Source organism: Mustelus asterias, chromosome 2, assembly GCF_964213995.1.
Source record: "Mustelus asterias chromosome 2, sMusAst1.hap1.1, whole genome shotgun sequence".
Classification (NCBI taxonomy): Eukaryota; Metazoa; Chordata; class Chondrichthyes; order Carcharhiniformes; family Triakidae; genus Mustelus; species Mustelus asterias.
In genome coordinates this window covers 12,936,618-12,962,122 of record NC_135802.1, presented here as the reverse complement: position 1 = coordinate 12,962,122, position 25,505 = coordinate 12,936,618, and the positions used below count along the sequence as shown (strand labels likewise).

Genomic DNA, 25,505 nt, shown 5'->3' with positions numbered 1-25,505 from the left:
CAAGTTAGTGATTTTGTCCCACTTCCCAGTGCTTTCTCCATATCCCTACATATTTTTCCTTTACAAGCATATATCCAAATCCCTTTGAAAATTATTACTGAATCTATTTCCAGCCACCTTTCATGCAGTGCATTCCAAATAAAAACTTGCTGTGTAAGAGACAAAATTCCCGATTTCCCTTCTGATTCTTTGACCAAATTCTGAAATCTGCACACTGGTTATTGTCCTGTCACTGGAAACAGTTTCTCCTTATTTATTTGATCAAAGTCCTTCAGGATTTTGAATAGCTCTAACAGGACCCTCCACCAGGCACTCCCCAACGGAGAACCACCAGAGTTGGTCTCTCTTTTTCTAATTATTTCTCTCAGCAGACAGCGCAGGTAGCTGAACATCATTCATTTGCCTCCATCTATTTAAACTGGTAGTAACAATTCATTAATGTAAGAGCCCACCACAGCCACTTTATCTCCTCCATCAGTACTAGATCTGGGATTGCTGCACAAAAGCATTACTCCAGTAATCAATGTTGATCCACCAGAAGGAACACTTCAGTTGTAGGCAATAAAACAAGACTTACTCCAATTTATAAATTAAAGAAAAAGCTTTAATAAAGAAACTTAATTACTCCAACACTTGAGGCCTCACCCTGGGCCATTCCATGCTCCCACAAACCCCTTATTTATACTGAGTCAGCTGACCACCACATCTTTTGTCATTGGTTACATAGTTTACTGGGTCAGCTGACCCTTACAGCATGTTACCATTGGTCACACTACAACAGATCCAATGTTATCATTGGTTACATTCTAACAATCAAACCTTAAACATTTGCTCCCTCTGCCACTGTATATTGGTGACAGTGTGTACCATCCATAAGATGCACTGCAGCAAGTCATCAAAGCTCCTTCCACAGCACCTTCCAAACCCATAATCTCCACCATCAAGGACAAGAACAACACACAAATGCATGAGACCACCACCACTTGCTAGCTCACCTCCAAGCCACACACCATCCTGACTTGGAACTATATCACCATTCCTGCATGGTTGCTGGGTCAAAATCCTGGAACTTCCTTCTGATGTTACTACTGGACAGTCAAGGCCCCAGAATGGAATCCTGGCTCAATAGATCCTAACTTGCATTTTCTGTTCAGAGACATGGATGAATAGAGTTGCAGGACTGCCAATTAACTTTTAACAAAAATAAAACATTAAATAACAAAATATGAACTATAATACACTACTCCTTCATTCCCACTATACTTTCACAGAAATATACAGAATAACAACAATTACACAAGTTACAACATACATCTTATACTCCACTATCCCTGTAAACCGCAAGGCAAAATGTGGTCTGAAATCAAGTGACAGATGCTACCCAAAACAACTTGAGGATTTCTCATCAAATCCCCCCCAGATGTGTATTACACTGTGAGGCAACTGGTCTCACTGGGACTCTTGACATCCACACGAGGGTTTCCAATCACCACTCTTGAAAAATACACTTCGAAATCTTCTCCCACACAAGGCTCACTCTCAGATGCCTTTACTAAGGATCCACAGCCAGGATTTCAACCTTTCCTTTCAGCATTCCTCTGCCCTGGATTTCCATGTGCATTCAAGCTTCCACACAATCTCAGGTACCCAGCCACGTCAAAGTACACTACTGTATTAAAGTATCACCAAACTTTTGAACACTTCAGATATGTGGCTTCTCACCTAGCCGACTTTAAACCTGCTTCTTGCAGCAGTCTCTTTAACTCAGAGCCGTTACACTGCTTTTAACTTGAATTCTCCAGAACAGGACCATGTTCCACTTCTTGTTCTTTATTCCTTTAACTTAACTGTCTCCCTGAGATATATATTTGTGCCAACATCCTGGTTTCTGAGACTTCCATTTGTTTTTTTTTTGAGAAGTCTACTCCCTTGCCCTGTCCAGCTTACTCTGGCACCAGCTTACAACTAACTCAAAAGTCCTTGCTGTGCCGGGGTGAGCCTCTGACTGCTAAGCAATAGCTTTTGTTTTTAAAGCCTATAATTGCTTTTATACCATAAAACCTCAAATACAGTGCAGGCATAGTTTAAAGTGAAACTAAAACCTATAGACATGCAGGCATCTTTGTTCAACATTAAACTAATTAAAGATTTAAACCTTTCTTGGCATACGTACAAAAACACAAATTATGCTGACACCTTATTTCTAATACCCATAATACAAATATAAATTATTTCAACAAGCTCTATTTCCTAACACTAACAGAACTCGACACAGGCTGCTGCACTTCAAGGCATTAGCTCACTGCCACATTCTCAAGGACAATTAAGAACAGGCACTAAATTCTTGCCTTGGCAGCAACTGCTATGTCCCATCATTTAATTTTTAAAAGCTCTTCACAGTAAATTAATTAATTATGAAGCAGTCACTATTGTAATTCAGAAAATACGGCAGCTAAAATGTGCACAGTAAGATCCCATAAACAACGTAATACTGACTTTTTAAACAAAATGATGTTGGCTGATGGACAAATATTACCCAGAGCAGTGGGGAGAGCTTTCCTGCTCTTCTTCGAAATAGTGCTGTGCATTCATCTAAGAACTCCGAAAGCACCAGCTTTCGGAGCGCTGCTCCTTCACCTGATGAAGGGGCAGCGCTCTGAAAGATAGTGCTACTGAATAAACCTGTTGGACTTTAACCTGGTGTTGTGAAACTTCTTAGTGTACCAGACAAGTTAGCCAGCAAGACATGTCTAAAATATATAGCTGGGCAGCAGCATTTTGCAGAGTTCTGAACAGGGTCTCCACTTAAAACATTAACCCATTCTTTATATCAGTTGCCACGCATCTGCAGCAGCACCTGTTCTTATCCAAATTTGTATTCAATGTTCAACAACTCTATCAGGGTGCAGCGTGGAGTAGAAGCACATTGAAGCACTCCTACTTACTTGGGTCTAGATGCTAACTCGGAAGAAGTGGTAGGCAGTTGGGCGTAATACAATGCATCTGTCACGCACTATCCAGATAGACAGTAACTATGGAATCACAATCATCCACTGTCCTTGAATAGGAGGGTGGGACAGAAAGTACGGGGATTCGAGGGGGGGGGTTTGGCATTTACTCACCTTTACTAAAAAGTACAAGTTTGGGAAGGGAAGCATTCACCTATGATGGCTTGCAAGGTTGAATAGACTAATGCCCATCATTTAGCCTGATACTCAACAAGTGGCTACTCTTGTGAGGTACAGAACGTCCAGCACTCATGTAACTCTACTCAATAAAAAGGAAAGATGATGAGAGGCTGAATGATTATTTTTTTCTTTTCATGCCATTACATTCCTACATCATGAGGGAAGTATGTGAACCATTCTACATGGGGAAAGAAAAACCACTGTATCACTTTACAGAACTCCTAGTACAGACACACACCTGTTAAAAGCATTAGCAAGAGGCAAACAACCAAATTCCCCGGGCATAGGTTTTATGTACTCAGTATGGTTTATATCATCAGTATATTGAGTTACCATCTAAAAGGTCCTAAAGCACACATTAGAGCTGAGGACAGTTATTCTTACCAAGGTCAAACAGCCAGTGAGCAGGTTTCCTCATTCATTTTGGAAACACAAAGTTACAGCCAATTTCAATCATGGTGTTGAATTTACACAAAGGATTTGAATGTGTGATCAATCACCAATGACTCACTTGCTTGACCAGTGGAGACCAAACAGCTGTCAGTTAGCTATCAACAAACCTGGTCAGTTCTCAAATACAAGAGAACTGAAACTTGTGCCTCACAAGGACAGAAGCTCCAGAGGTGAGGGAGGAGGAAGAAAAGTGACAATAAATTGATGATTGCATTTTGCAGATGATATCGAACTCAGAGCAGCAGCTAAATAGCAGCACGATGGCAGGAGCTTATGGAAAAGAAAGGCCTTCTATTTCTCTCAATCTCAGGACTTTTTCATGAGATGTGGGTGTTGCTGGCAAGGCCAGCATTTGTTGCCCATCCCTAATTGCCTTTGAACTGAGTGGCTTGTCCAGCCCTTTTCAAAGAGCATTTAAGTGTCAACCACATTGTTGTGGGTCTGGAGTCACACGGAGAGGGCAGACCAGGATGACAGGTAGGGATGACAGATTGCCTTTCCTAAAAGGACATTAGTGAACCAGATGGGTTTTTGCGATAATTGAGAATGGTTTCATGGTCATCATTAGACTTTTAATTCCAGTTTTTTTTTTTAAATTGAATTGAGATTCCACCATCTGCCAGAGCATCATCCTGGGTCTCTGGATGACTATTCCAGAGACAATGCCACTACCTCCCTATAGTTTACATCTACCCGAGAAGGCAGCCTCAGGTAAATGTAGCCACAGCTAATGACTCATTTGAAAGACAGCACCTCTGACAGTCCAGCACTCGGAGTGCCAGTCTGGTTGACGCAAACATTGATGGGCGAAATCTTACCAAAAACGGCAGTGTGTTGGTTCCAGTGCGTTTCTCTCCAGATCTTATCACACTGCCACAAAAGAAAAAGCTGGATGTGTTTCATGCCATCAGGGGCTGGAGGGAGGTAGCCTGAACACACCAGCAAAGCCTGGCTGCACTGAGATTGGGGCGCCATGTTTAAAGGGCGAACAAAGACCAGAAGAAACAATGACCACCCCCCCCCACAACCAGAGATGGCATTCACCCCCCACCCAACTCCCCTGAACATAGGATCCCTTTCCCCCACCCACAGTCAATACCGGCACCCACCCACCCCTCACCCGTGTCCGCTCCCGCCCACCACCATATTACTGTGATATACTGTGAAACAGGCCTGTGCGTGTGGGTGTGACTCATGTAATTAAACTGAAAACGGTTAGACTGCAAGAATAAAATAATCATAAAGGGGTTTGGTGTGAACGCAAGTGTTTTGAAGTGGAGGTGAGCAGGACTAGAATAGGATACCAGTGAGCAACTCAAATGAAAATTTGCTTTAGGAAAATAAGGGAGTTGACTTGAAGCTTAACTTTTGTATTTCAAAAGAAAAATGTACACATGACCAAGATCATAAATGAATAAAATAATTGTTCATTTTTCAAAAGTAGTAGCCCGAAAATAACATGAATGATTTGTATATTTTGGGAAAAGAAACTTCCCAAAGGATGTAGAAATGACAGATTTAGAGATGAAAGGAAAAAAACATATTCAAAGAGAAACTGAAGGCTGTACAGGTAGGTGTGACCATGAGATCCTGAAGAGTATGTGCTGAAATGGATCTGTGAAGAAAGCAACTTTCAGCCACCCTCATAGAAGACAAGTATTGTGTCCTCAAAGTTTTGATACAAGCTTTGGCTGTTCAGAATCGAATGAGAGGAGAAGCCTGTGTAATACTTCCCCTATAGCAACAGTGGATATTTGTGGTAATTTTACTGGAATTTTTAAAGATTAAAATCTTGAGGATTGTTGCCTGAAAGAGATGTACAGCACAGAACAGGCCCTTTGGCTCACGATGTTGTGCCGAGCTTTATCTGAAACCAAGATCAAGCTATCCCACTCCCCATCATCCTGGTGTGCTCCATGTGCCTATCCAATAACCGTTTAAATGTTCCTAAAGTGTCTGACTCCACTATCACTGCAGGCAGTCCATTCCACATGTTTAGCTTGGAGTTTAACTAAACAGAAATCTTTTGGGAAATGTTCGTAGAATTACTGTTAACTGTGTAAATCTTGTGTGCTTAAGTTTTCTTTCTTTTTTAATAAATAATTAAATTTAATATTTAAAATCTCCAGAAATGGTTCGAAATCTTTGCTCCCGAGGTCAGAGAGGATACCTTCTCATTATGAAATTGTATGATAGCTTGTCCCAAGTTTCCCTTTGGGATTTGGGCAGCTTGGCAATTACCACCTACCAAATAAAATTACAGTTAAGAGTCTATCACATTGTTGAGAGTCTGGACTCACGTGTAGGCCAGACTGGGCATGCAGGTGTAGCATACAATAAGAAAGGCAAATGGAATCATGGCATTTATTGCAACAGGACTGGATTTTAAAAGTAGTGTTGTCACAATATACAAGGCACTGATGAGACACACACTGAAATAGTGTATCCAGTTTTGGTCTCCTTACTTCAGGATGTGGTGGCCCTGGAGGCAGTTCAGAGGAGGTTCACCAGATTGATTCCAGGGATGAAAGGGCTGTCATATGAGAAGGAGTTGAGTAGCTTGGGTCGTACTCGCTGGAGTTCAGAAGAATTAGGGAGGCTCCGATTGAGGTATATAAAATGCTCAAGGGGAATTGATAAGGTGGACATTGAACAGATGTTCCACCTTGTGGGACAGTCTAGAATAAGAGGTCAGATTTAGAGTGAAAGGAGGTAGGTTCAAAACTGAGATGAGGAGAAAGTACTTCTCTCAGAGTTGTGAATCTGTGGAACTCACTGCCCCAGAGCGCAGTGGAGGCAGAATCAATCACCAGATTCAAGAAAGAGATAGATATGTTTCTGATGAAAAGCAGGATAAAGGGCTATGGGGAGCAGGCAGGAAAGCCGAGTTGAGACCAGGATAAGATCAGCCATGATCATGTTAAATGGCGGAGTGGGCTCGAAGAGCTGAATTGCCCCTACTCCCACTTCTAATTCCAATGTAAGAACAGCTGATTTCCTTCCCTAAAGGACATTAATGAACCAGATGAGCTTTTATGACAATCTGGCAGCTTCATAGCCATTACTGAGACTAGCTTCTTGTCCCAGATTTCTTGGTTAATTGAATTTAAATTTCCCCAGCTAGTGTGGTGAAATTTGAACTCGTGTCTTCCAGGCCTCTGAATCACTGGTGCATTGACATTACCTCTATGCTACCATTCTCAGTTTTAATGAAAAATCCTTGATTGGAAACAACTTAGTTTCTCTCTCCAAAACATTTTGAGCTTTTATTTCTAGTATACTCTGTGTTCTTTTCAGCTCCATGCGATTGGAAACAATAGCTCTAGTTGCTGTGCACAGTGCTAGGATTCCTCTTTCATGAGGAAACGATACCAGAGCTGTAGACTGTCTAACTGTGAAGATTGCAGAGATATTCAAAATGATCCAAGTGGAGAAAACATTTAAATGATCACTTTTCTTCCTCCCCAACTCTCCAAAAAATCTGGTGCACAGACACCTCAACTGTCCTCGTCAGAAAGCTCCTTTTGAGCTTTCAATATTGAACACAATAGCTGTTTGATTAACAAAGCAATAAAGTCGTACCAGTGTGCGTCTTCATATGTTCATCGAAATACTGCTTCATGTTAAAATCCTTGCCGCACCATTGACACATGAACTGCTTGTGTCCGATGTGGATGCTCATATGAGAGCGCAACTGATACTTGTACTGGAACCTTTCATTGCAGTTCTAATGATCAAAGACACAAGTGTAAAAAGGCAGGGTTAGTGTAGCTCCTCAAAGTAAGCACAAATACATCAATGCATATCCCAGCTTTTGTTCAATGATTTTTGGAAATGTGATGATTTCCACCACGCAGGAAACATGATTCTAAAACGAATGAATTTTCCACTTCCCTTGCTATGGCCTGTCCTTCAGAGGTCATACTATCAAAAGGGGACGTGGGAGGAAATTTAAGTTTATTTGTGTCACAAGTATGCTTACATTACCACTGCAATGAAGTTACTGTGAAAATCCCCCAGTCGCCCCATACTGGCGCCTGTTTGGCTACACGGAGGGAGAATTTAGCATGGCCAATGCACCTAACCAGCACATCTTTTGGTCTGTGGGAGGAAACCGGAGCACCCGGAGGAAACCCATGCAGACATGAGGAGAATGTGCAAACTCCACACAGACAGTGATCCAAGCCGGGAATCAAACCCGGGTCCCTGGTGCTGTGTGGCAGCAGTGCTAACCACTGTGCTTGCCCGGAGGTGAATCCCAAAGCTCAAATGGCTGTCTGTATTCATGTCAACAGCTTTGCAAAAGCAAAAAAGACCACAGGGCATGAGCTCACGCACCAGTGAACTGCATCCAATTTGATACCAGAGTCCAACACTGCCATCAGCATCCCGCCACTGAGACATCACTGCATTGGTTTTCATTCTGCTCGCTCCATCCTCTGCCCTACCCCAGCTCCAGCTATTGTAAAGATCAGAAGTGGAACAAGCCAAAGTACGAGGTCCAGAACGAACTCTGCTATAGGAAGCTGCTTCTAACACTTCTCATAGGTCAAGAAAATAGGAAAACTGAATAAACTTGCTGGAAGCCCCAAGCTGAAGCTTTACATCTAATCTTCCATTGGCTCTTTGTCAAATTGAATTAGGTTTTTCGTTAATTGGGAAGGAGCCATTTTGATTACAGGATAAACAAAAACTATTTTGGTCTGGTAAGCCACCCCAGAAAAATGGGGACTCACAGCATATCATAAGGCAGGGAGGAAAGGGGTGGGACGTTCATTGGACTCCAATGTCAGTTGCACTGCAGTTCGTGGAAAGGTACTGAGCAATGGCTGTTGCCCACAGTGAGAAAGTAGGTTAACAGTAGGTGCCAGTAGATATGTCCCAGCAGCACTGAAGGCTTGGGACCCAGCAGCCTTCATGTGCAAATGAACTATGGCTATGGCCCTGGGGATGGGAGATAAAGTCATGCACATTTGTTTAACATGCATATATATAAATACATTAAAAATACAGATTTAGCCATGGAAATGCATGAGCCTTTAACAATGAGTCAATTGCCAAAAATGTTTATCAGAGGCATAGCATTTATCAAACAGCATTTTAAAGCCATAGATCATTTTCCTATACTTTTTACAATCATAGATATCTCTGCAACGTAAGCACATAAGAAATGGGAGCAGGAGTAGGCCATCCGGCCCCTTCATGTCCGTTCGACCATTCAATAAAATCTTGACCAACTTGATCTTATCCGAACTCCACTTTCCTGTCTGTTCGCTGAATGTGTCTCAGCCTTGATGACCCAGCACGCAGAAGTCCGAAGATCAATGGTCCTCAGAGATGACATCCCTCCTCACCTCTACCCGAAAAGGGAGATCCCTCATTCCAAAACTGTGCCCTGCAACTCAGCCCATCGCTCTATCCCCTTCACTCAAAGTTATCGGCCTTTCTGCATCCTGCTATAGAATGCAGTGCTCTGATAACAGCCTTGCATTTTTTCCTGCATTTAATCAAAGATGTCAAAATCTTCCTTGTGAAACAAAAATAAATCAGTTTATCATCTGAAAGGGAGCAGTCAGCTGGCAATGTTGAAGTGATTTATAATCCAAGACGATCACAAGCCTGGCCCTATGAACCTGTCCAATGCACCTGCTACAAAATCCTTCAAATAGTATTATTTTGCATTAACCACTTGACTATAGCACTGACAACACCATATCCTGGCGGTTCCGCCTATTGGGGTGGCAGAACTCCCAGAGCAGGTGTGCGTCTGTGTAAACATTAGGGGCTGATCTTCATACATACAAGAGTTTGTAGTTGTGACAACCTTCCGATAATGTCTTCCATCAAGTTTCAGTGCCTCCTCAACTGTCTTCAGTTGGTAGAAAGGCTAAATATTAAAACTGAGCTTGGCCACTTAGGAGTGAAATCAGTCATCGCTTTTTCACAAAATGACTAGTGGAAATTTGGAACATTTCCCTCAGTCAACTGAGGGCACACGAGAAGTGTATTGACTGAAGGCACTATCAGGGTGGACTCCACAATTCTCTAGCAACCGTACACACCCCCAAGTACAGCTGATTATGATCTTTTATGGTCGCAGTTTGGTCAGTGAATGGAAAAGCAGCCAGACCATAGCCTGCACCGCTGGTAAGCTGAGCTCGCTGGATCTTTGGTGTTCCTGCGAATGGCATCTCTGCCTTATCACTTCACTAAGTTGGCCCTGAAGACCAGGCTGAATAACGTAACCATTGTACCATAATGTGCCCCTGGCACCAGAAGCCATTGAAACACGCTGACTTATTCAGCAGCAGTTCCATATACATTTCTCAAGGCATTAACTGTGGCACAATATAGCCAAGAAACCTTTTGGGGCGAAAAAACACAAAACACAAAACCTAACACAATTAAAACTTGATAAAATAATGACTGTATCTCAACTGACTTCATAAAAAATGCACCCAGGGCTTGGTTTGCTTCAGAAGCAGATGTAACAAGAAATCTTTCCATCCGGTTTGATCTTTCCCCTGAACAAAAGCACACGGAAGTTATATTTTTCCTCCACTATAATGATTTTGATGCTTTTCTTGTAAGATGGAAGGGGCACGAGAGGTTACAAATATCTAATCGCACTTACCTCACATTTGAAAGGTTTCTCTCCTGAATGCTGCAGGGAGTGGACTTTCAGTGACATACTGCGTTTAAATGACTTCCCACAAGTCTCGCAGGTAAATGGCATATCCTTTGTGTGAGCTGAAAGAGATAAGCCAATGATTGTAATAAATTGAAGTAGTCAAACATTTATCCTGCAATGCTTCATTTCATTTCACTCCAATTCCTTGCCATTTCTCTTCAGTAACTTCCCTAAGCATTGCTGATTTGAGTGTTCAGACTGAAAAGCTCACTGTAGCATATCAGAAAGAGAATTTCCAGCACCCACCACTGAGCAGATTCGAAGATCTGTATACTTATTGCTCAGTCTTCCAGGACCTATCGACAACCTACCTCCGATAATCTAATAATGTCACATGGCAAACAGTGTCAGCACGGCCCTGCTAGATTCTGCATCAAACTCTTCACCCATTCTATATTTAAGCCTTTTTGATTTTTCTGTTTGGTTTGAGCTCCCTTTCTCTCTCAATTATTTGTATAATTGGTAAGTTCAAGCTTGCCACCTCCAAAGACACTTGGGTTCCCTTTGCACAAGTTCACAGCTACTCTTGGCACTTCCTGAAAGGCACCAAATGAAACTGCCCCAACCTTCTCTCTCATCCACCATCTCACCCAGTGTGCCCAATGGGGCTAATCTCATCTTCAGTGACAGTCACCTCACCAACCACTGCCCAGGAAGACAAGACATTGCAGGAGTTGTTCGTTACTATACCTTTCTTCAGGTAAATTTTACTTTAAAAGGTGGCTTTGGTGAATTTTTATATACATCAAACGGAGGGACAGTAGCACAGATGAAATGAAACTGACACACCATGATAACATTTAACAGTCTGCGATCAGATACAACAGCCCACTCATCCATTCCATCACCCCAGTTACAGCAGAGTAGCAGATAACCTTTAAGAGGTCATGTTCAGTTTGGTGACACTACAGGTGCTTTCATTATTTCATTGATTTGTTCATGGCATGAGTATTACTGGAAAAGGCCAACATTTGTTACCCATCCCTACCAGGCCTCGAGGAGATGCTGAAATGCCACTTTCTTAAACCAGGCAGCATTGTTAGGCAAGAGGTTCTAAGACTGACTCTCAATGGTGGCAAAGTGTTTTTTTTAGACTGGAAGGTGGCTCCAGTTGAATCTTTCTGGGGTCTGCAATAGGACTGTAGCTTTTTAAAATTTTTGTTTTTAATTCAGACTTCGATATACAGTGCCCAATTTCAAAATTTTCAGATAACAAAACTTGGAAATATTGTGAAGGCAATTATAGACTTCAGGAGTATGGAGACGGCTGGGGTAGTGGGCAGACATGTGGCAGGTGAAATTTAATGGAAGGGTGTGTGAAGTAATACATTTTGGTAGGAAGAATGAGGAGAGGCAATACAAGACAAAACGGTGCAGGAACAGAGAGACCTGGGGATACATCTACAGAAATAATTGAAAATCTCAGAGCACATTGAGAAACAGTAGCTGATAAAGCACAAGGGATGCTGGACTTTAGAAAGAGAGGAATAGAGTGCAAAAGCATGCAAGTTATGATGAACTTTTATAAAATACTGGTTCGGCCACAAGTGGAGTATTGTGCCCAATTGTGGTCACTACACTTGAGGCGAATGCAGAGGCTTTAGCGTGCAGAAAAGATTTAAGGGAATGGTCCCAGGGATTTCAGTATCATGGACAGACTGCAGAATCTGGGTGGGGGGGTGGTTCTCCTTAGAGATGAGAAGGTTGAGTGATTTGATAGAATATAAAGGGTTGATACAGAATAGACAGAGAGAAACCATTTCCAATGATAGTGGTGACATGAGGAAGCAACTTTTTATTTTCACACAATGAGCGTTAGAAACATAGAAAATAGAAGCAGTAATAGGCCACGCAGCCCTTCGAGGCTGCTCTGCCATTCATTATCATGGCTGATCATCAAATTCAATATCCTGATTCTCTCCTTTCTCCCCCCATATCCATTTAGATCCAGTTACATCCAATTTCTTCTTGAAATCACACAATGTTTTGGCCTCAAATACATCCTGTGGGAGTGAATTCCACACATTCACCACCCTCTGGTGAAGAAATGTCTCCTCACCTCAGTCCTAAAAGGTTTATCCTTTATCCTCAAACTATGGCTCCTAATCTGGACTCACCCACTATTGGGAACATTCTTTCTGAATCTACCCTGTTAATAAAGTTAGAATTTTATAACTTTCCATGAGATCCCCTCTCACTCTTCTAAACTCTTTTTAATATAATCCTAACTTACTTTGTCTCTCCTCATAGGACAGACCTGCCATCCCAGGAATCAGTCTGGTAAACCTTTACTGTACGCCCTTTGCAACAAGAACATCCTTCCTCAGATAAGGACACCAAACTGCACATAAAACTCCAGGTGTGGCCTCACCAACACCCTATACAACTGCAGCAAAACATCTATATCCCTATACTCAAATCCTTTCACTATGAAGGCCAACATACCATTTGCCTTCTTTACTGCCTGCTGTACCTACACACTTACTTTCAGCAATTGATGCACAAGGACACCAAGGTCTCGCTGAATATCCACATTCAAATAATAATGTCTTCCTATTTTTGCTACCCAAGTGTATAACCTCACATTTATCCACATTATACTGCATCAGCCATGCGTATACCTACTCACTCAGCTAGTCCAAATTGCTGAAGCATCTCTGCATCCTCCTCACAGCTCACCCTCCCACCCAAGTTTGCATCATCTGCAAATTTGGAGATGATACATTTAGTTCCCTCAGCCGATCGTTGATATATAATGTGAACAGTTGGGATCCGAGCACAGAACCCTGCGGTACCACATTAGTCACGGCCTGACAATTAGAAAAAGACCTATTTATTTCAACTCTTTGCTTCCTATCTGCTAACCAGTTTTCTATCCATCTTAAGATGCAACCCGCAATCCCATGCACTTTAGCTCTGCATAGTATTCTAATATGTGAAATCTTGTCAAAAGCCTTCTGAACATCTAAATAAACTACATCCACCGGTTCTCCCTGGTTAACTCTACCAGTTATATCCTCAAAAGAATTCCAATAGATTTGTCAAGCATGATTTCTCCTTTGTAAATTCATACTAAGTTTATCTGATTATACCACTGCTTTTGAAATGCTGTGCTATGAAATCCTTGATTTTGGACTCTAGTAACTTCCCTACTGCTGACACTAGGCTCATTGGTCTATAGTCCCCTGTTTTCTCTCTACCTCCCTTTTTGAACAATGGGCTTACATTAGTTACCCTCCAATCTGTAGAAACCAGAGTCCAAAGAATTTTGGAAAATTATCACTAATGGATTTACTATTTCTCAGGCCACTTCCTTAAATACTTTGGGATGCAGATTACCAGGATCTGGAGGTTTATCCACCTTCAATCCCATTTCCCCAAAACCATTTCTCTACTAAAACTGATCATCTTCAGTTCCTCACTAAAACCTGTTTCTTAGAATTTCTGGTACATTATTCATGTCTTTCTGTGAAGACAGAAGTAAAGTACGAATTTAGCTCCTCAGCCATTTCTTTGTTCCCCGTTATGAATTCTCCCATGTCTGACTGTAATTGGCCATATTAGTTTTTGTCAATCTTTTTCTGTTTACATACCAATAGAAACTAAAGTTTCTATGTTCCCCATCATTTATACTCTATTTTCTCCTTCCTAATCAATCCCTTGGTCCATCTTTGTTGTATTTTAAAGTCCCAATCCTCAGGTATATTGCTTTTCTTGCCGATTGTATGCTTCGTCTTTGAAATTAATACCATCTCTAATTTCCCTTATAAGCCACAGTTTCTACTCTTGCACTAAATAGAAATAAACAACTTTTGGAGTTCACCTACTCATTCCTTGAGTGCCTGCCATTGCCTGTCCACTGTCCTTCCTAATGTTTCCCAGTCCATCATAGCCAACTCATGCCTCATATCATCATACAGGACCTTGGCGAGACCACATTTGGAATATTGTGTGCAGTTCTGGTCACCTCACTATAAGAAGGATGTGGAAGCGCTGGAAAGAGTGCAGAGGAGATTTACCAGGATGCTGCCTGGTTTGGAGGGTAGGTCTTATGAGGAAAGGTTGAGGGAGCTAGGGCTGTTCTCTCTGGAGCGGAGGAGGCTGAGGGGAGACTTAATAGAGGTTTATAAAATGATGAAGGGGATAGATAGAGTGAACATTCAAAGACTATTTCCTCGGGTGGATGGAGCTATTACAAGGGGGCATAACTATAGGGTTCGTGGTGGGAGATACAGGAAGGATGTCAGAGGTAGGTTCTTTACGCAGAGAGTGGTTGGGGTGTGGAATGGACTGCCTGCAGTGATAGTGGAGTCAGACACTTTAGGAACATTTAAGCGGTTATTGGATAGGCACCTGGAGCACACCAGGATGATAGGGAGTGGGTTAGCTTGATCTTGGTTTCAGATAAAGCTCGGCACAACATCGTGGGCCGAAGGGCCTGTTCTGTGCTGTACTGTTCTATAATTACCTTTATTGAGGTTCAGGACTCTAGTCTCAGAGTCAACTACCTCACTATTCATCTTGATAAAGAATTCTATCATATTATGACCACTCATCCCCAAAAGTTCTCTCTCAACTAGATTGCCAACTCATTGCACAACCCCAAGTCCAAGATAACCTGTTCACTTGTTGTTTCCTCAATGTATTGGTCCAGAAAACCACCCTGTGTACACTCCAGAAATTCCTCCTCTATTGTACTGTGACTAATTTGGTTTACCCAATCTATATGCAGATTAAATGTTCCTTTATCACATGCATCTCTGATTTCCTGTCTAATGCTATTCCCAACATTCCCACTACAGTTTGGTGATCTGTATACCACCCCCACAAATGTTTTTGCTCCTTGATGTTTCTTAACTCAACCCTTACAGATTCCATATCATCTATGCTAATATCTTTCCTCCATATCATATCAATATCTTCTTTAGTCAACAATGCAATTCCACCACCTTTTCCTCCTAAATACCGAATAGCCCTCAGTGTATAGTTCCCAGCCTTGGAGCCACATCGCCGTAATGCCAACTATATCAATGCCCCTTTACATCTATCTGCGCAACTAATTCATTCACTTTATTTTGAGGATCTGGAATGCACTGCCCAAGAGTGGCAGAGGAAGATACAATTTCAAAAGGAAATTAGATATTAATATGCAGAGAGAAAATACGCAGGGCAAGAGAGCCAGAACGATTATGGCAGGCTGAAAGGCTTCCTGTGCCATAACCATTGTAGGAAAAACTGTCATATTCAGAAGTACCTCAAATGATATTCAAGAGGTGGCTGGATATAGCACTTGGGGTAAACGGGATCAAAGGTTATGAGGGAAAAGCAGGACTAGGCTATTGAGTTGAATGATCAGCCATGATCATAATGAATGGCGGTGCAGGCTTGAAGGGCCGAATGGCCTCCTTCTATCCCTATCTTCTTTGTTTCTATGATACTCAGTCTAGGTGGTTGCAGAAGAAAATAAATGTGAAATGCATTAAAAACATAGAAGCAAGGTAGGCCATTTGCCCCTTCGAGCCTGCTCCGACATACATTATGATCATGGCTGATCATCACATTCAATATCCTGATTCCCCCCTTCCTCTCCATATCCACTGATCCCTTTAGCCCCAAGATCTATATCTAAAACATCCTCTTGAAATCAGACAACGCTTTGGCTTCAACTACATTCTGTGGTTGTGAATTCCACACAGCCACCATCCTGTGGATGAAGGGATTTCTCCTCACCTCAATTCTAAAAGGTTTACCCTTTATCCTCAAACTATGACCCCTAGTTCAGGTCTCTCTCTCTCTCTCCCCCTCTCCCTCTCCCTCTCTCTCTCCACTAACAAATTGAGAACATTCTTTCTGAATCTACCCTGTAATACCCCTGTCTCACTCTTCTAAACTCCAGTGAATATAATTCTAACCGACTTAGTCTCTCTTCACATAACAGACCTGCCATCCCAGGAATCAGCCGGGTAAACCTTTGCTGTACTCCCTCTATAGCAAAGACATTCTTCCTCAGATAAGGACACCAAAACTGAACACAATGCTCCAGGTGTGGTCTCAACAATGCTCTGTACAATTGCAGCAAAACATCCCTATCCCTATACTCAAATCCTCTCGCTATGAAGGCCAACATACCATTTGCCTTCTTTACAGCCTGCTGTACCTGCGCGCTTACTTTCAGCAACTGATGCACAAGGTCTTGCTGAGTATCCACCATTTCTCAATTGACGCCCATTCATGGAATAATCTGCAATCCTATTATTGCTACCAAAGTGGATAACCTCACATTTATGCAAACTATACGGCATCTGCCGCACACACGCAGTCTGTCCAAATCACACTGAAGCATCTCGCATCCTCCACAGTTCACCCTCCCACTCAACTTTGTATCATCTGCAAATTCGGAGATAATGCATTCAATTTCCTCTTCCAAATCATTAATATATAATGTGAACAGTTGGGGTCCTAGCACAGATCCCTGCGGAACCCTACTAGTCACTGACTGCCAATCAGAAAAAGACGCATTTATGCAAATTCTTTGCTTCCTATCTCCCAACCAGCTTTCTATCCATCTCAAGACATTACCCACAATCCCATGTGCATTAACTTTACATTGTAGTCTGTTGTGTGAGACCTTGTCGAAAGCCTTCTGAAAGTCTAAACCACATCCACTGGTTCTCCTCAGTCAACTCTACTAACCACATTCTCAAAGAATTCCAATAGATTCGTCAAGCATGATTTCAATTTCGTAAATCCATGCCGACTTTGTCTGATTATATACCACTGCCTTCCAAATGCTGAGTTATAAAATCCTTGACAATGGATTCCCCAGTGCCGACGTTAGGCTCACTGGTCTATAGATCCCGGTTTTCACTCCACTTCCCTTTTTGAACTTACATTAGCTACTCTCCAATCTGTAGGGACCAGTCCAGAGTCCAAAGAATTTTGTAAAATAACCACCGATGGATCTACTATTTCCAGGGCCACTTCCTGAAGTACTCTGGGATGAAGATGATCAGGACCTGGAGATTTATCCACCTTTAGTTTCCCCAAAACCATCCTTCTACTAATGCTGATTTCCTTCAGCTCCTCACTAACGCTTGCATTTCACGAATATTGGGAACTCCATTCAGCGTTTCCTGAAACTTGTAAAGCTTTGGATGATTTTATGCACTTACCGACCATGTGCTTTCTGACGTGGGCCATTGTGTAAAATTTCTTTTCGCAGATCTCACACGAGAACTTTTTTTCTGCATAACCGTGTACTATTTTATTGTGTTCATGAAGTGACCAGAGCTTCTTAAACCCCTTCCCGCAGGTGACACACTGAAATACAGAACAGAATGACTCATTTTAAAAAAGATTAATGTCAGCTTAACTCTGAGTGTTGATGTGGTATGGAAAATCCATAGAGGTGAGCTCTGGAGAGCAGTTCTGGATGTCCAATCAAGCAAGGCTAACTAAGAGATTAAGTTAAAATACATGCTTTTTTTTTTGCATTGAAGAAAATTAAAAATTATCTTGAAGGAATATTACAATGTGAAGTCACGGGCTTAATTTACAAGTGTTCAGAATTACTGTTTCTCTATTCCACTTATATCGTTGCATACTGCGGTGCGGTACGGTCCCACCCCACTCCTTTTCCACAGATTCCTTAAATCTCTCCGCTCCAAAATAAACACGATTTAAAACACCTTCTGTGACTGAAAATCACAAGAGGCTGGATCTCTTTGGCAGTACATACAGATAGACAATTTACACATATTATTTTTCCCAGATCTGACAGTTCCTGCAAGTGTGATAATATGATCTAGGCAGCGGTATTCTGAAATTTGGCAGAACAACTCTGTTCTGGTGACCGCACAAGTCAAATCATGGTTTTGGTACATGTAATTCTCAAGCGTTAGAAGTACAGTAGGCCACACAGTCCCTCGAACCAGCTCCACTATTCAATGCGATGATTTCTGATTTTTCACTTGGGGTACAGAATTGCAAAGATTTATAACCCCAAATGAAAAAAAACCAATGGCTGACCAATTGTCCTGAGACTATGGCTTCTAGTCTTAGGCACTCCAAATCATTGGCAGCCAGAAGTAGCATCCTCCCCATCATTTACCCTGTCATGGTTTTAATGTTTCAATGAAATCACCACTCATTAGGGTCACATGGTAAAGTTGCCTAGACCCAGATGGCCATAGGCTGCTCTCCTCTTTGAGGGGGAGGATGGACTGTTGGTGATTTAACCTGAGGATCACCACACCTCAGGCGAGGAGCAAGGTTGAGAAAGCGGACATGCATGAATAACCTTCATCACTAGGCAGTTGCCCAGCCAATTGAGCTAATCAACCCCCATTAGCTCAGTTGGCTTGATGGCTGGTTCATGATGGCTTGGGTTCATGTCATACTATCTGTAACCCCCATGATTTGCCTGGGTTTGCAAAATCTCACTAACTGTCCTGGCTGGAGACAATACACATCTCTTTAACCTGTGCTTAACCCTCTCTCCACTCACACTGTCTGTACCTTTAAGACTTGATTACCTGTAAAGACTTGCATTCCAACCATTATCTTGTAAATTGAGTTTGTGTCTATATATGCCCTGTTTGTGAGCACAACTCCCACTCAACTGATGAAGGGACGGTGCTCCAAAAGCTTGTGGCTTGTGCTACCAAATAAACCTGTCGGACTTTGACCTGGTATTGTGAAACTTCTTACTGTACTTATCCCAGTCCAACGCCGGCGTCTCCACATCATGGTTCATGAAGCACAGCAACGCCAACAGCTCAGGTTCCACCCACGTACCAGCTGAGGCTATTCATGAAGGCCCCATCTTCTCAATCTTGCCCCTTGCCTGAGTTGTGAGGATCCTCAGGTAAAATCATCACCAGCCAGTTCTCTCCCTCAAAGAGGGGAGCAGCCTATGGTCATGTGGGACTGTGGCGACTTTACCTATTGGAGTCATGCAGCACAGAAGGCAGCCATTTGGGTACACGAGCCCTGTAGAGCAATCCAATCAGTCCCATTTTCCTGTTCTATCCCTGAAAGTTTACTTCCCTCATTTACCATCCTATTTTCTTTCTCAGATCCACCTTGCATCTCTTGCCCCAAAACCTAGAGCTATATCTCCTAAGTCCTTGTACCATCAGCTAATAGGATCATTGTTTTAAACTCCAGAGAATATAGACCCATCCTACTCAACCTCACCTCATATGATTCCCCTTCTTATTCCAGGAATCAATTTTGTAAACCTTTGCTGTATCTACTCAAGTATATCCATCCTGAGGCAAGATATCCATCCATCGTCTCTGTACAACAATCTGAGGTCTCTATCTGTTCGAGATGATGACCATCATCCCGGAAAAACCAAGCAGTGTGCCTTAATGACTACCGGTCGGTGGCTCTGACATCCATCATTATGAAGTACTCCGAAAAGTTAGTCATGGTACGAATCAATTCCAGCCTCCCGGACTAACTGGATCCACTACAGTTTGCCTACCGCCGCAACAGGTCTACAGCAGACGCCATTTCTCTGGCCCTGCACGCAACCCTGGAACACCTAGATAACAAGGATACCCATGTCAGACTCCTATTTATTGACCACAGCTCAGCCTTCAACACTATTACCACGAAACTCATCTCCAAACTCCATAGCCTGGGCCTCGGCACCTCCCTCTGCGACTGGATCCTGAACTTCCTAACTCACAGACCACAATCAGTAAGGATAAGCAACAACACCTCCTTCACGATCATCCTCAACACCAGTGCCCCACAAGACTGTGTTCTCAGCCCCCTACTATACTCCTTATACACCTATGACTGTGCAGCCAAATTTCCTTCCAATTCGATTTTCAAGTTTGCTGATGACACCACCGTAGTGGGTCAGATCTCAAACAATGACGAGACAGAGTACAGCAATGAGATAGAGAATCTGGTGAACTGGTGCAGTGACAATAATCTCTCCCTCACTGTCAACAAAATGAATGAGATTGTCACCGACTTCAGGAAGCGTAAAGGAGAACATGCCCCTGTCTACATCAATGGGGACGAAGTGGAAAGGGTTGAGAGCTTCAAGTTTTTAGGTGTCCAGATCACCAACAACCTGTCCTGGTCCCCCCCATGCTGACACTATAGTTAAGAAAGCCCACCAATGCCTCTACTTTCTCAGAAGACTAAGGAAATTTGGCATGTCAGCTACGACTTTCACCAACTTTTACAGATGCACCATAGAAAGCATTCTTTCTGGTTGTATCACAGCTTGGAATGGCTCCTGCTCTGTCCAAGACCGCAAGGAACTACAAAAGGTCGTGAATGTAGCCCAATCCATCACACAAACTAGCCTCCCATCCATTGGCTCTGTCTACACTTCCTGCTGCCTCGGCAAAGCAGCCAGCATAATTAAGGATCCCACTCACCCCGAACATTCTCTCTTCGACCTTCTTCCTTCAGGAAAAAGATACAAAAGTCTGAGGTCACGTACCAACCGACTCAAGAACAGCTTCTTCCCTGCTGCTGTCAGACTTTTGAATGGACTTACCTTGCATTAAGTTGATCTTTCTCTACACTCTAGCTATGACTGTAACACTACATTCTGCACTCTCTCCTTTCCTTCTCTATGAACGGTATATTTTATCTGTATAGCGCGCAAGAAACAATACTTTTCACTATGTTAATACATGTGACAATAACAAATCAAATCAAAGGAGACCAATGCTTTATGCAATAATCCAGATGTGGCCCAGCCTAAGCCCTACATAATTGCGGCATTCCTTAACTGTATTTTTATGGTTCCATTCACAACCACTGCATACCTCAATGTGCTTTTCAGCTAATAAACTACCTTTGAAGTATAGTCACTGTTGTAGGAAACACAGTAGCCAATTTGCTCAGGCAAGCTCCCATAAAGAGCAACTTGATAATAGCTAGATCATCTGTTTTAATGATTTTGCTTGAGGGATAAACATTGGCCAGGGCACCAGGTAGAACGCCCCTGCTCTTTTTTACAACAGTGCCAAGTGATCTTTTACGATCACCTGAGGGGACAGCTGGGGCCTTAATTTAACATCTCAACCATATAGCAGCACTTTGGCTTTGTAACACTCATCAGTAACTCGTGTCAGCCTCGACTTGCGCACTCAAGTCAAATTTGAACCCAAAACCATCTGACTCAGAGGCCAGAGCGCTACCAACTGAGTCACGGCTCACACACTTCATAATTTCACTTCAGTTAAGAGCTAGCGTTGTGTGTGCGTAAATCCCTCAATATACCACCATGGTAATTCTGGGATCATATTTCCCAATCCTGTCAATTTATAATTAGGCCCTCTGGCTTACAGTAATTTCTTTTACATACAAGATGTTCTATATTTTGCTATTTTATTCTCTTTGTGCTGGTTTCTCTTTGTGCTGGTTTCATAGTCAATGTCGAGGGTGCAAGAACGTCAAGATGGAAAAGGACTAAGATCCATCTCATTCTACCATCCTGGTACTCATATGATGCAGCAATGGGAGCTGTTGAATACAGTAAGAAGTTTAACAACACCAGGTTAAAGTCCAACAGGTTTATTTGGTTGCAAAAGCCACACTTTTGCTACCAAATAATACCAAAGGCTTTTGCTACCAAATAAACCTGTTGGACTTTAACCTGGTGTTGTTAAACTTCTTACTGTGTTTACCCCAGTCCAACGCCGGCATCTCCACAGCTGTTGAATAACCATGGCATTCAATCTTTATCAGTCAGTCAATGATAAAACTAGACACGAGATGAAGAAAACTACTTCAGGAACCATAGGTTCTCAAAGTCAAATGTTTGGAACAGATTCTCTGGATAAATGATGTGTGGTTTGCTTCCTAATATAACGATAGCTATGAACCTGCCCGCTTCCCTTCATGTGCAGGCCATGTCCTTGGTTTCTATCATTCCGGACTGCTGCAAACATTGGTTTTCATTTCCTTGTCATTTGAGCTACTCTTTTCCAGTCTGGAAGTGCAATAAATCAATTACAGCACAAATCAACAGGAAGAGAACTGCAGAACCGATATGGCTTTTATAGTTAGTCTAAAAAGAACCAGGTTATCAAAAAAATGGAAAGAGAAACAAGAACCAGTGTTAAATTCTAGGGAGAGGCAGTGGTATTGTCACTGGACTAGTAATCCAGAGACCCAGGCTAACGCTCTGGTGACCTGGGTTTGAATCCCACCATAGCTGATGGTTACATTTGAGTTCAATAAAAATCTGGAACTTCAAAGTCTAATAATGGCCATTTACGACAACAGCCGTAAAAACCCATCTGGTTCACGAATGACCTTTAAGGAAGGAAATCTGCCATCCTTACCCAGTCTGGCCCAAATGCAATTCCAGACCATAGCCATGTGGCTGACTTTTAAATGCCCCTCTGAAATGGCCTAGCAAGCCACCCAGTTGGAGGGCAATTGGGGATAGGCAATAAATGCTGACCCAGCCAACGCAACCCACATCCATAAATGAATTAATACTCAGGTGCTCAAATTGTGTTAAGTGGTGACTAAAGTTCTTGGTGCAATTTGATACCAGCGTAACATTCATTAGATCCTTTAGAGGGAGTAAACTTCCATGTTTACTGAACAAAAAGTACATGCACATATTCAATTTCAACATACTAACTTCAAATTAGCCAGGCAGGCTGCATTCAGAAAAAGCAGGTCTGCACATGGCCTAACCAACAGTCCTTAACAAACTAGCTGCAGGTCACCATATAAAAAGCACTCATCTGAATGTGGAGCTGAGAGATTCAGCAGTGTTCCGCTAACATCCACATTAAAATCACAGGCCACTGCCAAACACTCATTGTTCTTCACCCGCCCACATCCATCCCTCAGAATTCTGCCTCAATCTCCCTCCTAGTTGGACATCACCCTCATCCAGTTGATTGACCCTTAAACCACCCCCCCCCTCGCCCACCCCACTCTCTCTCCACTGCCCTGAACCTACCCAAGGATCACTCCTGGCGACACAGAAATCCAAAGTTCAAATGATCCAGCTCTGACGAAGGGTCATCTGGACTCGGAAAGTTGGCTCTCTTCTCTCTTCACAGATGCTGTCAGACTTGCTGAGATTTTCCAGCATTTTCTGTTTCAGATTCCAGCATCTTTTGCCTTTATCAAATGATCTTTGTCAGCAAGCTTCCTTTGGGAAAGGCTTGCCACAAGAATGTAGTAGTGTACCACCTCCCTCAGCCATTGCTCTTGCAACCGAATATGGCCTCTGCATAGCGAGTCAACTGGACAGTGGGGGGCTGGCCAAACAGATGAGGATTTCAGGATCATCTGTGAACCAATTGAACTTTTAATACAACTAGAAGGCTTCCATTATCATTTTTCTCCCTCGCACCAGGCCAGAATTATGGAATTTAATTTACAATTTGAGCACATCTGCTGGGTTGCCACACCATCACTCCCTCCGTCACAGCATCATAAAGTCACACTCCAGCTTTAGGTCACACATCTGTTGTTTCCATTTCGCCAGATGTGCCTAGCACCTTGCTTTGTTGCTTCATTGCATCCATCACAATCTCCAATATTCATTTTGGCGCCAAGTAAATATCGCAATTGAAATAGGAGGGGGAAAACAGCAAGAGTTCCAAAATGGTCACACCACCTCATTCTCAGGGCCCCGTCAAAGCAGGTTCAGCACAGCTGGCAACGTACTATATACCTGAAGTTTTAAATGTCCAATGCTAGCTTTGTGGTCAAGCGTTAATCAATTATTTATTCCCTAACTCTATTTTTTGTTCAGAAAAATGGAGTAAATGTTCTTTATAGACAGACCTGCCTCTCTAGATTCTTCTCCGACATGCAATTCAATATTAGCAGGCAGGTCAATCTAAAATTTCAATTTTCAGGTAAACCTGCAACACTGCTGCAAAATGTGGCAGCAACCTGTTACTGACATAGTCCTATATAATCAGATTTCATTTTGCATTTCATTGCATTCTTTTTGCGCTACAAAAAAATACTTCCTACACATTGCTTCTTCTCTCAAATTTATTCTTTGGCTCTTGGGTTATCAGTCACTGAGTAAATTACTCCATAAGCTGCATAAAACCACCTTAACTTTTTGCAAGTTGATAAATCTCGCCAGTTTCCATTACCTAAATGTCCATTTTATCTGCTCCTCTATAATATCCGAACTGGCGTCAGCTGCTTCTTAGCAAAACTGGTAGCACTCGCAACTCGTCAGAATCATACAGTGCAGAAAAGGCTTTTCGGCCCATTGACTCTGCACTGACATTATCTACAATTGAAGACGTGCCAATCCCATTTTCCTGCACTTGACCCATATCCTTGAATGTTATGATATTTCAAGAGCTTATCCAAATATTTTTAAAGGTTGTAAGGTTTCTGGCCTCCACCACCTTCCCAGGTAGTGCATTCCAGATTCCCCTCAGCCTCAGTTTTTCTCAAATCCCCTCTGAATCTCTTGTCCTTTACTCTAAACTATGCCCCCTCATGACTGACACCTCAGCCAAGGGGACCAGCTGCTTCAAATTCACCCTGCACATACCCCTCAATCTTCTACACCTCAATCATGTCCCCCCTCAGCCTTTTCTGCTCTACAGCAAACAATCCAAGCCAATCCAAGCAACATCGAGGGCCGAAGGGCCTGTACTGCGCTGTAATGTTCTATGTTCTAATCTAGTCTCTCCTTATCGCTCTAAGTCACAAGAGTCTTGAGCGCAAAAACCAAGGAAACATTCAGTACAGTACTGAGAGAAAGTGCAGATGTAAGTGTCATCTTTTAAATGAGAAGTTAAAGTGAGGCGCCATCTGTCCTCCGAGATGGACACAAAACATCCCATGGCACTGTTGAAAGGGCAGTAAGAAGTCTCACAACACCAGGTTAAAGTCCAACAGGTTTATTTGGTAGCAAATACCGGTATTTGCTACCAAATAAACATGTTGGACTTTAACCTGGCGTTGTGAGACTTCTTACTGTGCTTACCCCAGTCCAACGCCGGCATCTCCACATCATGACTGTTGAAAGGGAACAGGGGAGTTATCCTCCAGGTTCTGGTTAATATTCATCTCAGCCAACGTCACAAAACAGATTATCTGATCATTTATACATTGTTGTTTGTGGAATCTTGCGGTGTGCAAACTGACTGCCGCATTTCACACATTACAACAGTGACAATTGCTGTAAA

The 25,505-nt window shown here is 42.5% G+C and overlaps 1 protein-coding gene across 4 annotated transcripts in view; it reads right to left on the bottom strand.

The window, feature by feature from the left end:
* zbtb47b (zinc finger and BTB domain containing 47b) overlaps positions 1–25,505 on the bottom strand; it is a 271,167-nt gene that overhangs the window by 7,653 nt on the left and 238,009 nt on the right. For all 4 annotated transcript variants that reach the window (XM_078231490.1, XM_078231486.1, XM_078231502.1 and 1 more), the window contains exons 3-5: positions 17,505–17,652; positions 10,276–10,391; positions 7,224–7,368 (exon numbers count right to left, since the gene is read on the bottom strand). In XM_078231490.1, the coding sequence (XP_078087616.1) occupies positions 7,224–7,368; positions 10,276–10,391; positions 17,505–17,652 (409 nt within the window). The remainder of the gene's footprint in view (positions 1–7,223; positions 7,369–10,275; positions 10,392–17,504; positions 17,653–25,505) is intronic.